We start from the raw sequence: 14,855 nt of genomic DNA on the forward strand, positions 1-14,855 counted from the left end.
GCTTGTTATTGCACAGAACAAAAGGGGAACCTCATTTGAACTGGCAGAGGGACAAAAACTCTTTGCCAAGAAAAGGGCTTGTCTGTTACCTTAAAAGTCAACATCAGTTCCTGAAGGTATCTGCAAACAGCAGTCAAAGTCAACTGTTTGGTCTGCAAAAAGAAGCAGCATTGGGAGGTAGAACAAAGCTCTCCCACCTACACATCTTGTTCCTTCCAGGACAAGGAACATTAACCGAACAATGATATGTCAGCATCTATTACACTTCAAGAAGCCAGAAGGTAGAGGAGAAAATCTATCCTTGAAAATCCTTTGGTTTTTGGGACGCCTGGGTGGTTCAGTTCATTAAGCGTCTGCCTTCAGCTCGGGTCATGATCCCAGGGTCCTGGGATCAAGTCCCGCATTGGGCTCCTTGCTCAGCAGAGAGCCTGCTTCTCTCTCTCCCTCTGCCTGCCACTCTGACTGCTTGTGTTCTCTCTCTCTGTGTCAAATAAATAAATAAAATCTTAAAAAAAAAATCCTTTGGTTTTGCTTTCCTGTATTTTTAAGATCATCTAAAATTATTCTGAATAATCAATGTAGCCAGTAATCATCTGGTTGGTAGGTAACAGTCACTTCCTTTGGATTTAGCTGGCTCTTCAAGGTAGAATGCCAAATTCCATTTTGAATCAATTATAAACAGCAAACTAATTTTTAAAAATATGCCTGGGAGTCACTGGAACTTGAATAGACATTCTTGGCACCTAAAGGAGATGTCTTGGATGCCAGATAAGGATTGATGAAGAAGCTTAAGACTTAGAGTAAAAGCATATGATGCTCAGATGGTCTGCACCTCCAGTACAGGCACAGATTTTTAACCACAGGATAGCAAAAAAGTCATCAGCTGCTTTATCCAAATATAACAACCTGCTCATTTTTTAATCATGATGAATTTCAAAATTTTTAATAGTTCTATGATGAAAGTCAAGTTTTTTTTAAAAAAAGATTTTCAGTGACCTAAGATATAGTTAATAATAAACTACTTCCAATTTAAGCTATACCAGATTTTTTTTTTTTTTTTTAAACACTAGGATGCTGAGAGAGTAAATCTTGAAAGGTCTAACACAAGAAAAAAAAATCTGTTAACTATACATGGGGACAGATGTTAATCAGACTAACTGTGGTGATCATTTCACAATGTCTACTAAAGGGGGTATAGCTCAGGGGTAGAGCATTTGACTGCACAATGTCTACTAATATAAATTCATTATGTTGTAATGAAACTAATGTGTCAATTATACCTCAACAAACAAACAAACATAGGATGTTTTAAAAAATCTCTGACAAAGTCCTTCTTGGGAATTTTTTGTTGTTGTTCAGGACCCAAGTCACATACTGACTGATACACAGAAAGGCAAGCAAATACAGTCCTCTTGATATAATAAAAATTATTCTTCTGTTACCTTGTTTTTTCTACCTCCAGATTTGTTCTATTCATGTATTCTTAATAGTCACCCCAAGGCTGAGCCTGGGATACCAGTAAAGAGTTTCTTTGGCAAAGAGAAATGTCACATAATTACTGAGAAGTACAACTCCTAATCTGAACCTATCTGCTAAGGGCATGAATAGGATAGTGGAAAATTTAGTTTGAAGAACTGAGACATTTGCTAGCATTGTAGTTGTGCTGACGGACAATTCTAATGCGACCTAAACTCTTAAAAGCACTGGATTCAGGAAGATCAGAAAGAGGTGATCAGGTTAGCATAGCCGTATTTGCTTGGTTTGATGTTTGATTTGTTTGCTTTACTAACCTAATTACTGTTGAGAGATTTCAAACTGATGACCTAAAAACCCTGAGATTTTACTTACAAACAATCATTTTTTATAACTCAGGATTTTATATACCTATTTAAATACCACTTAAATCTTTTAAATTCATTTGAAGAGAAAATTACACAACAATGTATCTCATAAAACTAGACATTTGTTTGTATTTTATTAGGAATCAAGAGTTCCTGTCCCCATTGGGGTCCTTTTAGCTGGACGAAAAATCAAATTGAAAAGAGACAGATAAAGAGGAGAAAATCAAATAGCCTATGTACAGAGAGTCCACATAGCCATGGAAATTCTAAAGACAGGCAAAATGAAGTACGTATGTTATTCTTTTTTTCTTTTTTTTTTTTTTTTAATATATGTTATTCTAAACTGAGGACATAGGGGTAGGGGCCTGGGACTTCAGAAGAAAGGAATGCAATTGACAGGATGAAAAGAAGAGCAGATGTTCAGTAATTAGATGTTTGTCCTGCCACACAGATGGGACACTCAGATAAAATTTATCGCTGCTAATAACCCTTATTCTGGGAAAGACCGCCAATTTAGAGTTTTCTATGTAGTTAACAAAGAGGCAAAAATTTCTCTTGAGCACACAGGGTCTTGATTGCCTTCAGCTCAAAATAATCTTCATGTCAAGTGGCTCATCTCAGTGTGGCCTATCCTTGGCCCCCACAATATCTAAAATACACAACATATAAAATACAATTGTGAATGATAGTGTAACATTGCTAGAAATATTGCCAATTCCATTATTTATGGTATAGGGGAGCAAGTTTTGCCACCCCAAAAAGGCCTCTTTGTCATGTTATTTTAAGCTGGTTATTTTTAAGAAATAGCAAACACAGGAGACGTTCTGCAAACCAAGCAGAAATCACCCTTTTGTGAGAGACATTTACATTCCCTTACAATTTGTAAGGGAAATCTCCTTTTATAAGGGTGTCCCTCTGCTGTAGCGGGAAGAGATTTGAATATAGCAGGCATCCAAGGAACAAATACAGTGTTAGATAAGAGGAAGAGGAAAGACAGACCAAATGGTAAAATATCAAGAAAGTTGGACTAGTTTCCTTTCTCAAGTTTCTGATAATGGTTCTATAATTTGGGAGAGTCACTGTCAATTTCTTCAAGATGAAGAAGGAGACTGCTAAGAGAGACTGCTGAGATGTGTTTGTGTTCAGTCTAATGTGTCTTCCAGAACTTTGAACCTCACTGCTCTTGGAAAAAGGATATTTTTCCCATTCTCTACTCTGACAGCTTCCACCATTCTCCATGGTCTTATACCTGTCCATTTCAGTCCAAATGGAACTCTGGAGGCACTTTAATTTCTAACCTGTAGATTCTTTCAGCCCCTTCTTTAAGAGAGCAAAGAATCAGGAAAGACAAGGGAAGAAAGGAAAGAAAGAAAAGAAAGAAACAATGGGAATGACATGGAGGAATGGAGAAATAATGATAAATCTTTGGTAGAAATTTCAAACTTCCTCCTGATAATAAGTATTGGTTTTATTTGTCACATCCAAAGGTCTTCCAAAGGTGTCCCAATCCGCGAGGTGGAACACACAGATTTGACAGTCATGTCACATCAACTCCCAAGATGTTACCCATACTAAATAGAAAAGCAGGGGCTCATCACAGTGAGTGTGCACGTAGGAGGGGTGTTAAATCAAAGAAGGCAGCTCATGCTTTTTGGTAATTTACAATTCTATGATTGTCACATAAATCTTTTGGAATCTGAAATATCTGAAAGAGTAGCCTATTGATTGCAAAAAATTATCAACTGTCAAATAATGGCACACTTCTCACATTAAGTAAATGAAAATAATTTGGAAAAAAAAATGAATGGGTCATTTTAACATGTTTTCTCCACTCAAACAAAGGAAAATGCTGAAGCTTTGTGATACCTTCCAAGAAAACAAAGGAACTGTTTCTTCTTTGAAAAGGGATGTGTATAGAAAAAATATATATGCTTATACTCTAATTACCCACATTTTGATGTTAATTAACGAACAGAAATTCAGTGCCAGTGGCGTGCTGATAGATTTTTATTGAAGAATCAGTTTTCTTTTTTCTTTCTTTTTTTAAGATTTTATTTATTTGTCAGAGAGAGAGAAAGAGAGAGAGCACAGGCAGGGGGAATGGCAGGCAAGGTGAGAAGCACACTTCCTGCCAAGCAGGAAGCCTGATGTGGGGCTCGATCCCAGAACCCAGGGATCATGACCTGAGCTGAAGGCAGACGCTTAATCAACTAAGCCACTCAGGTGTCCCAACAGTTTTCTAGGGGCAAGGGAGTGAGGAGACCTCTGACTTGTAACATTTGCCAATTTCTGTGGTGTAAATACTCCCACTGTGGCCAATTTCAAACTACCAACATGATGTCACTGTCTGTGGAGTTACTAAGAGATGCATACTACTGCTTTTGCTGGCTCTAGCACAAATTGGGAATGTAGTATTTTACTTTTCCTCTCCTAGCTTGGAGTTTACTACTTATTATTGCTAGCATAATATTGTTTAAGATGTTTCCTCTTTGCAAAATATGTATCACCTTTCAGTGAGTAACTTCAGTTGTTATAAGTATGTTAATTCCAAAGGGACCTAAAGAAAGCACCAAGGCCCATGCATGGAAAATGCTGCTGCGGACAGATGCTAATCCTGTAGATAGGGCTGATATCCGACAAATATCCTGGACCTGACAGTGTTGGTCTTTTCAAAGGATAAACTTTGCACGTTCTCTTGTGGGAATGCAGTCTCACTGTACCAGCTCCAGGTGGCCAGAGCCAGAGCCACTGCTGCAAAGCAAGTTCATTAACAACACAAACATCTTACCTGCAGAGCAGATTCACTAAACCATTGCTCTAGGCAGACCAAGTGAAGTTCCTCTCAAAACTGATCTCAGTGTCACATTACTAAAGAAAAAAAGTCACTGGTGTATGCAGTTTTTCTCTGAGGAGATTAAAAAAATTTAGCTGCACTGAGTCAACCACAGTGCCAAAGATGTTGCTCATGTTGCCAATTCATTGTTGGCTCTGCACCCACTGCAGGAGAGAATACCTCAAATAAACTTAGAGCAATTAAGATACTTGCTAACATCATGATCTTCTTATTCAGCAAGATTCACTTTTGTAAGAACCAGTTAACACTCATCTTAAAATCTGTTTAGAGAAGCTGTGGTCATAAATAAACAACTATAGGGCAGACACCTCTATTGTTATGGAAATTGAGACTATTTGATCACAGGTTCCCTAGAAGGCTCTTCTTGCATTCTGCGGGTTTCTCCTAGTGGCTTTTATACTCATTGTGACAACATCTAACCTAACCTTGTTGCCTACAATGCCTTCTCCTTTCCTGGAAATGTTGCCCACTTCATAGGCTTCATTCTTTGTATCTTCTCGCTTCTGTGAAATGCAGAGTTCTATTTGCATAGAACTTATAAAACCAATGAGACACAGATGCAATGCCCTGAAGAAGACTTGAATGTGAGTATAAATTGGTCTACCCAGCTGTGTGAGGTAGGCTGTGAAGGACAGATTTTTTTTTTTTTTAAGATTTTATTTATTTATTTGACAGAGAGAGAGAGAGCACAAGTAGGCAGAGAGGCAGGCAGAGAGAGAGAGGCAAGCAGGCTCCCTGCCAAGCAGAAAGCCCGATGTGGAGCTCAATCCCAGGACCCTGAAATCATGACCTGTGCCAAAGGCAGAGGCTTAACCTACTGAGCAACCCAGGGGCCCAAGGGTAGAGGTTTCATCCACATCAGCACAGTCTGTAGAAATGTGACAAACACGAACATACGAATATATGTGGCTTTAGAGACAGGCTTCCTGGATTTGAATTTCAGCTATCTCTTGCTAGCTGCATGATGTTGGAAATACCACTTAACCTATCTGAGCCCCTCAACTATAAAATGGAGAAATCTTGTTTTACAAGGACTACGATAAGAATAAACTAAGAAAATTCTCATAAAGCATTCAGAAGTTTTTAGAACATAATATACAATAAATGTCAGCTATTATTATTGTAAATTAGATACAGAAATGAAATAAGAACAGATACTTAAGCATGTACTATTGGCATTCAATTTGGTAGACTTTTTGTTATATTCTGCTTCTAAAAGTAGTTCAAATCAGTGGTTTGAACTGGCTTTGCAAACACTAAAATGGTGTCATATTGGTGGGAGTGTATTCAGCTATTACATCTTCTGGAATGTGTGTGTCAGCTAAGGCATGCTTCACTCAAACCATCCAAGTCTTTTATTCCTCATTCATAAGGGAAAATGGCAGGAAGATTTGAAACTAACATCTTTGTCTTTATTACATTATTCACCTTCTCAGTACACCTTTCCTGTTAATATTATAATTATTCTTCGCACAGAACTTCCTATTTCTATCCTCCCACCCTAGATAATCTTGCTTACAGAAGAAAAAAATTAACCCCTTAACATGACCTTCAAGGCCCCCACAATCAGACCTTAGCCTATGTTTCCAACTTCTGTTTGATTACTTCCCATCACAAATCTGATGCTCTCGCCAGACTTGATTATTCACTCAGTTCATCAGGTATTTTCATTTGGCCATTCTTTCTTTTATTTTTTCATTCAATATTTTATAGTTGCTTACTCTATGCCAGAAGCTTTGCTAGGTGTTAGGGATTAAAGTAAAAAGAATGCACAGGCTTGTTCACATTTGTAGAGAATGAGCCCAACATATGAAAGAAGAGCAAGTGCAGAGGAGATAGAAATTTAAAAACAGAGTGAGTCCCATGAATGTTGAGTTTCTGTCCTAGTCCTGGAGGTCATGGTTCCTAGTGCACTTCCTTCCCTTCCACAAGTGACCATCAACATCTCACCCACATGAGCCAATGAATCCTTACTTGGCTTTAGCAAGTTTGAAAACCTCATTTTGAGTTGAAAGAGTCCTGATACTTTAAGAACTCTGATGTAACACAGTCCGACAATGGGAGCTACAGAGAAATTGTGAGATGCAAAATGTTTTTAAATAGATCAAAATGTGTTATTAGATCAAAAGTGCAATAAAAAAAGCAGATCTAGCAAACTGTACAGAAGACGGAGTCAAAGAGACCATTTAGGCACCTCTTCTGCTGTTTAAGGATTTGAGTCTCTAGTCCTCAGAGAATTTCTGACTATTGAAATAATCCACCAAAGCCCAGTTCCTTTGGCACCTCTTCTATAGTGTCTTTCTGATTCCACTCTGCTAGCATGAATGGTCCTTTGTTTTGTATTCCTGCAGCACTTCCCTTGTACCTCTGACACCATGGTTCAGCTGCATCAGAATCACCTGGATGGCTTGTTAAAACTAGATTGCTGCCCCCTCCCCCCAGTTAGAGTTTCTGATTCAGAAGGTCTGGGGTGGAACCTGAGGATTCTAACAGGTTCCAGATGGTGCAGGTGCTAATGCTCCAGGAGCCATTGATCTAACATATTTCATCATAAGCTGTGTTCTCTTTCCTTTGCTCATCTGTAGCCCCTGGTAGGTTAACAGTTCCCTAAGGATTTTCTTATTCATCTTTGTGAAATTCTCTGTAAGTAACATAAAAGCCTACACAACATTGGTATTTGATACGGTGTTTGATTAACTATGAAGATAAGATAAATATTTTACCATAATAAATTCTCTTACTTCCCATCTAGATTCCCTCAAAAAATGAACTGTAACTAGAGAAAATATCAAAAGCGGAACATATTATAACCTCTTGTGGGCTGCCTAATTTCAATTACATCTTTTTTTTAAAGATTTTATTTATTATTTATTTATTTGTGAGAGAGAGAAAGAGAGAGAGCGCGCAAGCACAAGCAGGCAGAGGCAGAGAGAAGCAGGCTCCCTGCCGAGCAAGGAGCCTGATGCAGGACTCAGTCCCAGGACCCCGGGATCATGACCTGAGACGAAGGCAGCGGCTTAACCGACTGAGCCACCCAGGAGTCCCACATCTTTTTTTTTCTTTTTCCTTTTGAGAGAGGGCTCGATCTCACAACTCTGAGATCATGATCTGAGCTGAAGTCAACAGTTGGATGCTTAAGTGACTTAGTCCACCCAGGTGCCCCTTGATTATATCTTCCATTTGATTTCTTTTAATCCTTGCACATAAAGCACAATGATTATTTTCAAATATAAGAAAGCTTGAGATGCATGATCTTAGAGAAGTTCAGACTAGCATTTTTCTTCCTCCTGCATGTACTTCTATTTTTTCTTGATTTAGCTGGCATTTGACAGTCCAAGAGAGAAAATATTTCAAGCACTTTTTCATCCCACTATTTAGAAAAGCTGATCAAATTAACTTCTTTGGTAGCTATTCTTATGGCAAAACTTTCTGTCTCTTTAGGCTTTGTTGCCTTACAGCTATTTTAAAACATCTAGGAATAAATTTAACTAAGTAGGCAAAAGAACTGTATATTAACAACAATAAGACACTGATGAAACAAATTGAAGACATAAATAAAGGGGAAGATATACCATACTCATGGATTGGAAGAATCAATATATTTAAAATGTCCATTCTACCCAAGGCAATCTACAGAGTCAATGCAATCCCTATGAAGTTTCCAATGGCATTTTTCACAGAAATCAAACAGACAATTCTACAATTTGTATGAAATCACGAAAGACCCCCAAATAACCAAAGAGTCTTGAGAAAGAAGAGCAAAGCCAGAGGCATCACACTCCCTGATTTCAAACTATATTACAGAGCTCTAGTAATCAAAACAGCAGTTGTACTGGCATAAAAACAAACACAAACATCACTGTAATAGACTAAAGAGCCCAGAAATAAACTTGAGCATATATGGTCAATTAACTTGCAACAAAGAAGTCAAGAATACTTTGGGAAAGTGGAGAAAGGAGAAAGGTAAATCTCTTTAATAAACAGTGCTGAGAAAACTGTAGCCACATGCAAAAGAATGAAACTGGACCACTATCTCACACCATACACAAAAATTAACTCAAAATGGATTAAAGGCTTGGCTATAAGACCCGAAACCATAAAATTGCTAGAAGAAAACATAGGCAGTAAGCTTCTTGACATCAATATTGGTGATTATTTTTTGGATCTGACACCAAAAAGAAAAAAGGTAACAAAAGCAAAAATAATGAAGTGGAATGATGTCAAACCAAAAAAGCTTTTGCACGGCAAAGAAAACCATCAATAAAATGAGGAGTCCACCTATGGGATGGGAGCAAATACCTGCAAATCATATATCTGATAAGGGGTTAATATCCAAAATATATGAAGAACATACAATTCAATAGTTAACACAATCTGATTAAAAAATAAGCAGAAGATCTGAATAGACGTTTTCCAAAGAAGATACAGAGATGGCCAAAAGGCACAGGAAGAAATGTTCAACATCACCAGGGAAATGCAAATCAAAACCACAATGAGATATCACTTCACACCTGTTAGTATGGCTATCCTCAAAAAGACAAGAAATAACAAGTGTTGGTGAGGATATGGAGAAAAGGCAAACCTTGTGCAGTGCCTGTAGGAATGTTAAGTTGGCACAACCACTGTGGAAAACATTACAAAAAATTCGAACACAGAACTACTATATAATCGAGCAATTCCACTTCTGGGTATTTATTCAAAGAAAAGGAAAACACTAACTTGAAAATATATATGCACCCTCATGTTCCCTGAGACATTACTCATAATAACAAAGAAATCAAGCTAAGTATCTTTTGACAAGAGAATGGATAAAATCTGATATATATATACACACACAAAAGCAAAATGTGTGTGTGTGTGTGTGTGTGTGTGTATGTACATATATATAAAATATTATTCAGAAACAACAAAGAATGTTGCCACAAAAGAAAAATATTGCCACTGGCAACATCATGGATGGACCTTGAGGGCATTATCCTAAGTGAAATATATCAGACAGAGAAAGACAAATACTGTATGATCTCATCTATAAAAGGAATCTAAAAGAAACAAACAAAAAAAAAAACCCCAAAAAACCAAGGTTGCGGGGTGTCTGGCTGGCTCAGTTGGTGGAGCATGTGACTTTTATCTCAGGGTTGTGAGCTTGAGCCCTATGTTGGGTACAGAGATTTCTTAACAAAAACAAGCTCATAGATACAGAGAACTGGTGGGATTGTCAGAAGCAAGAGGGGTAGGCAAAATGGGTAAAAGTTGTCATAAGGTACAAATTTCTAGTCATAAAATAACTAAGTCCAAATAAACCATAAAGGAGATAAATTTTTCATATGCCATAAACAAACAAACAAACAACTTAGTCAATCCTGAAGAGGTAATGTACAGCATGGCAACTATAGTTAATAATACTATATTACGTATTTGAAAGTTGCTAAGAGAGAAAAGTCTTAAAAGCTCTTATCACAAGAAAAAAGAAATTCTGTAACAGTACATACCAATGAATGTTATCTCAACTTACTGTGGTGACTGCAATATATACAAATATTGAATCGTTATGACTAGTATAATGTATAAGATAAAAGAATAAAAGCACTAGGTTTAAAATTATATTTTAACCATATCAGTCAATTAGATTTTTGTAAATTAAAAAATAGCATGGAGCCTATGTTAAACCCTGGGAGACAGAGAAGACCCGTCTGCCTGGGATTCTGGGTATTCAGTTCACATCTCTGTTTTCTTTATTGGAACTGATAGCCTCTCTCTTGTGAGCTAATGTGGGTAGCTGCTGAAATCAAACATGCCTAGAAACAATATTGTGTTCTTACTTTACCTTTCTCATTGTCTCTACATGCCCCACTGGTAAAATGGGAAAGGACACGCTTCTTGTATTTAGAGGGATCTTTATAATTCTTATTGGATCTCCAGGTAATGAGGTAGAGCTTTAGAAACCCAGATGCAGTATGTAAGGTATACAGAAAAAAGATCTGTAGAGTGGCATTACCTTAAGCATCCTGTGACGTTGTAAAATATATCAAAATCAAGCAAACCATTTGCTTTGGGGTAGTCTCCCTCTGGCCACCCCGAGAAGGGAATGATGATATTCTCAGTCAGGATAAGCAAGGCTTCTGTTATCATGAGATTCTTAAGTTTGTCATTAGATGACAAATTCCACAGCAAACCTAGAAAAGCAAAGAGTACTATCAAAACAGTGCAGGGATGAGTCAAATGACTGCTGAAAAGATGCATTAGGGCCCACACCACCCAGGCTGTGGCTAGCTGTTGCGGAAAAAAAGGGGGAGGGAGCCAGACCTTTTCCAACCAAAAGAATCGGTTTTGAGTTTATTAGATGGCAATGAAGCTGATCCGTAATGAGAGAGAGAGAGATTTATGTTATAAAATTATGCCAGCTTAAATGAACCCAGAATGTGAGTGAAAGTTAGAAATCCTTTAACATTTATGTTGTTTCTCTTAAAAGATCCTACCATTAGGCTAGCCTCACTGAGAGAATAAATTCTGGTCTACCCAATATGCAGGCTGAAAATTATCCTATTTTAATAAAGACTTCAGTGTGTGTGTGTGTGTGTGTGTGTTTTTTTGTTCTTGTTGTTTTGTTTTTTAAAGATTTTATTTATTTGACAGAAAGAGAATACAAGTAGGCAGAGGCAGGTGGCGGGGCGGGGGAGGGGCTCCCTGCTGAGCAGAGAGACTGACACAGGGCTCCATCCCAGGACCCTGGGATCATGACCTGAGTCGAAGGCAGAGGCTCAATCCATTGAGCCACCCAGGCGACCCAAGATTTCAATGTTTTTATTTTTATTTACTTAGTTTTTTAAAAAAGATTTAACTTTTTTTTTTTATTAAAGTAATCTCGAGGGGCGCCTGGGTGGCTCAGTGGGTTAAAGCCTCTGCCTTCGGCTCAGGCTATGATCCCAGGGTCCTGGGATAGAGTCCTGCGTATTGGGTTCTCTGCTTGGCAGGGAGTCTGCTTCCCTTCCTCTCTCTCTGCCTACTTGTTATCTCCGTCTGTCAAATAAATAAATAAAATCTTCAAAAAAAAAAAAAATCTCTATACCCAATGTGGAGCTCGAACTCACAACCAAGAGACCAAGACTTGTATACTCTACTGGCTGAGTCAGCCAGGTATCCCAAGACTTCAGTGTTTTTAAAGGGTCATATTTTTTTCTCTTGAGAAACAGGGAGAGTTGGGGCGCCTGGGTGGCTCAGTGGTTTGGGCTGCTGCCTTTGGCTCGGGTCATGATCTCAGGGTCCTGGGATCGAGCCCCGCATCGAGCCCCGCATCGGGCTCCCTGCTCCGCAGGAAGCCTGCTTCCCTCTCTCTCTCTCTCTGCCTGCCTCTCTGCCTACTTGTGATCTCCGTCTTTCAAATAAATAAAAATAAATAAAATTAAAAAAAAAAAAAAAAAAGAAACAGGGAGAGAATATTTCCCTCTGCCTCCTGCTCCCCACTACCTGCAACTTCTGACCGGTATTTGCCTCCCAGTGAGAGCAGGAAGGGCCCACAGAAAACCTTTGCCTATACCCACACCGGTCTCCAGTAGGCTGATCAACATCGCCAGTTAATATTTACTAAATCCTACCCAATGGTAGACTTTCTGTCCTCCCAGAATTTATGCTAGATACCTTGTGTATTTCCTATATTACAGTTTGGCAGTGAAGGAGATACAAGAGTATTTGATCAATTTGCCAACGTGTATGGCCTAAAGCATTTGGTCTAAGGCTGGTACCACTGTCCTCATTCAACTTCCCTTTCCTCTTGAAACCTCTCCCCTGACCCGCCATTAAAGAGAAAGGCTATATTAGCCAATACTGAAAGAAATGAAGATAACCGCATACTGTACCTTCCAGGGCATCTGTGAGACAGAGGCTGAAGCTGGGTATCTCAGAAAGAATGCAAAGTGGCACATACATTGAGGATTTGATTCTCTTACAAATGTGGCATTTAAATACTTCTGGTTCAGTGCAAGGACCATGCTCCTCTTGCTGGCTATTCCAGTGACTCCCAGGAGGGGTAAAGTTGCCTTACCTTCCCTCACACCTCAGTAAATGACTAACTCACTAGCATCCAGGAGGGCAGAGAAAGAGAAGGGGCAGAAAGAGAAGAAATCTTCATTTTCCCTATTCATTCCCCTCACCACCCAGTCGGTAATTCCAACTTTTAAAAATGTACTGCTTTGGGCACCTGGGTGGCTCAGTGGGTTAAGCTGCTGCCTTCGGCTCGGGTCATGATCTCAGGGTCCTGGGATCGAGTCCTGCATTGGGCTCTCTGCTCAGCAGGGAGCCTGCTTCCCTCTCTCTCTCTCTCTCTGCCTGCCTCTCCATCTACTTGTGATTTCTCTCTGTCAAATAAATAAATGAAATCTTAAAAAAAAAATGTACTGCTTTGTCTGCAAAAAAGATAGAGGAAGCACTGGTATACAGGACTGTCTACTCAGTGAAAAAAGCAAAGGTGCTTTTATGGGTGGGGGCGGGGCTGAATTCAGTGGTGATATCATCAGCCCTGATTTTAATGATTGAAATAATCATCTGCGCAGTTAAAGGTGCTAATTATTAGACTATACTAATACTTGGCCCACCATTTAGAACACTTGAGGCCAGACACACTCTCCTGACCTTCATCAGTTTACTTTGGCTGTGTACCAGTACGTAATTTCTGAAACGATAACCAAATTTCCACTGCAGCCTACGCTGAGCTTCTGTCAGAAAGAGCGACACTGGGTCTTCAGTCTGGCGAGGCCCAGCATTCTGGCTCAGGAGGAGGTCTTCTCCTGCTCCAACTGGCTCTGGGGGTTAGTCAGGAGCAGTGTCTCTCAGTCTCAGGTTTTGTAACACAATAACTTCATTCCTCCCACTCCATTTTGAGGGGTACTGGATGGAGGAGTGACAGAATAAAACTCCAAAGGTGGTTGAAAACAATTTAGAGGCAGTTCTGAGGTTGAGTTGCGTGGTTACTAAGCCACTAAAGAAAGTTAAGAAGAAAAGAGAGAAAAGGAAAAAAAAATAGCTTCCTGTTTTAAATAAATAAACAAATTAACAGTCTCTGCTTGCCAGAGGCTTAAAGATGTAAAGCATAATGACATTTCCTCCTTTTTAAAAAGGACCACACAGGGCACTCAAAGGAAAAGTATACCTTACAATAAAAACCAGAAGAGGATTAATTTTAAACAAAGGGAGTGGAATTTTCCTTCAAAAGTCGGATGTCCTTTATAGCTGGGCATGTGGTATTACTTCTATAAAAGAATCCGGTTTGTGAGTGTGAGTATAATTTTTGAATTTTTAATGTAGGGTATCTTATAGAAATGTCATGCCTGCCAAATTTTTGTATGGCACGAAGCTAGGAAGGAGCTTAAGTGTTCACTTGAGATTCGAGATTACATTCCTCCTACATGTACATACGAAATCAATAAAGGACCAACTACGGAATGGGAAAATACAGATGAAAACACAAGGTTAATTTCCTTAATACAGAGAGTTCTTAGAAGTCACTAAAGATTCAATTGCTTGAAAAATATATCCAAGCTAAAAAATATTAGAATCTAATACACATAGTAATGAAAGAAATGCAGATTTAACACCTAGATATCTTTGTGAATGTGTGTGACTATAAGAAGGCAAAACCAGAACTTAATGAGTGGAAATTCTAGGGAAAAAGATTCTAGCTTACTGGAAATACAAACTTCTAAGAGAGCTTTGAAGGAAAGAGAAAGATCTGCTTGTAAGATCCAGTTCTATCGCAGGAGCTGATAAAAAAATGAGCTCATCCTTTGGGAAAACACTGACAAGGGGTTTTTACAGTGGCTCCATGACGCCTTCTTCTTTTTTTTTTTTTTTTTAATTTATTTATTTGACAGAGAGAAATCACAAGTAGATGGAGAGGCAAGCAGAGAGAGAGAGAGAGGGAAGCAGGCTCCCTGCTGAGCAGAGAGCCCGATGCGGGACTCGATCCCAGGACCCCGAGATCATGACCTGAGCCGAAGGCAGCGGCTTAACCCACTGAGCCACCCAGGCGCCCCGACAAGGGGTTTTTTATCCTAAAGCTAGAGTGCTACACTAGACTAGCAGTTTTTAAATGAACCTCGTGGCATATCTGAATCACATATTTCTGGGCCACATCCCAAATTCACTAGCCAGAATCTCAGAATGGATCT

At 38.9% G+C, this 14,855-nt stretch overlaps 1 protein-coding gene across 2 annotated transcripts in view; it reads right to left on the reverse strand.

The window, feature by feature from the left end:
* Nucleotides 1-14,855, reverse strand: part of PKP2 (plakophilin 2) — a 91,388-nt gene that overhangs the window by 27,733 nt on the left and 48,800 nt on the right. For both annotated transcript variants that reach the window (XM_082739499.1, XM_082739500.1), the window contains exon 6: nt 10,691-10,868. In XM_082739499.1, the coding sequence (XP_082595625.1) occupies nt 10,691-10,868 (178 nt within the window). The remainder of the gene's footprint in view (nt 1-10,690; nt 10,869-14,855) is intronic.

This window comes from Mustela nivalis, assembly GCF_964662115.1.
Source record: "Mustela nivalis genome assembly, chromosome: 7".
NCBI classification, from domain to species: Eukaryota; Metazoa; Chordata; class Mammalia; order Carnivora; family Mustelidae; genus Mustela; species Mustela nivalis.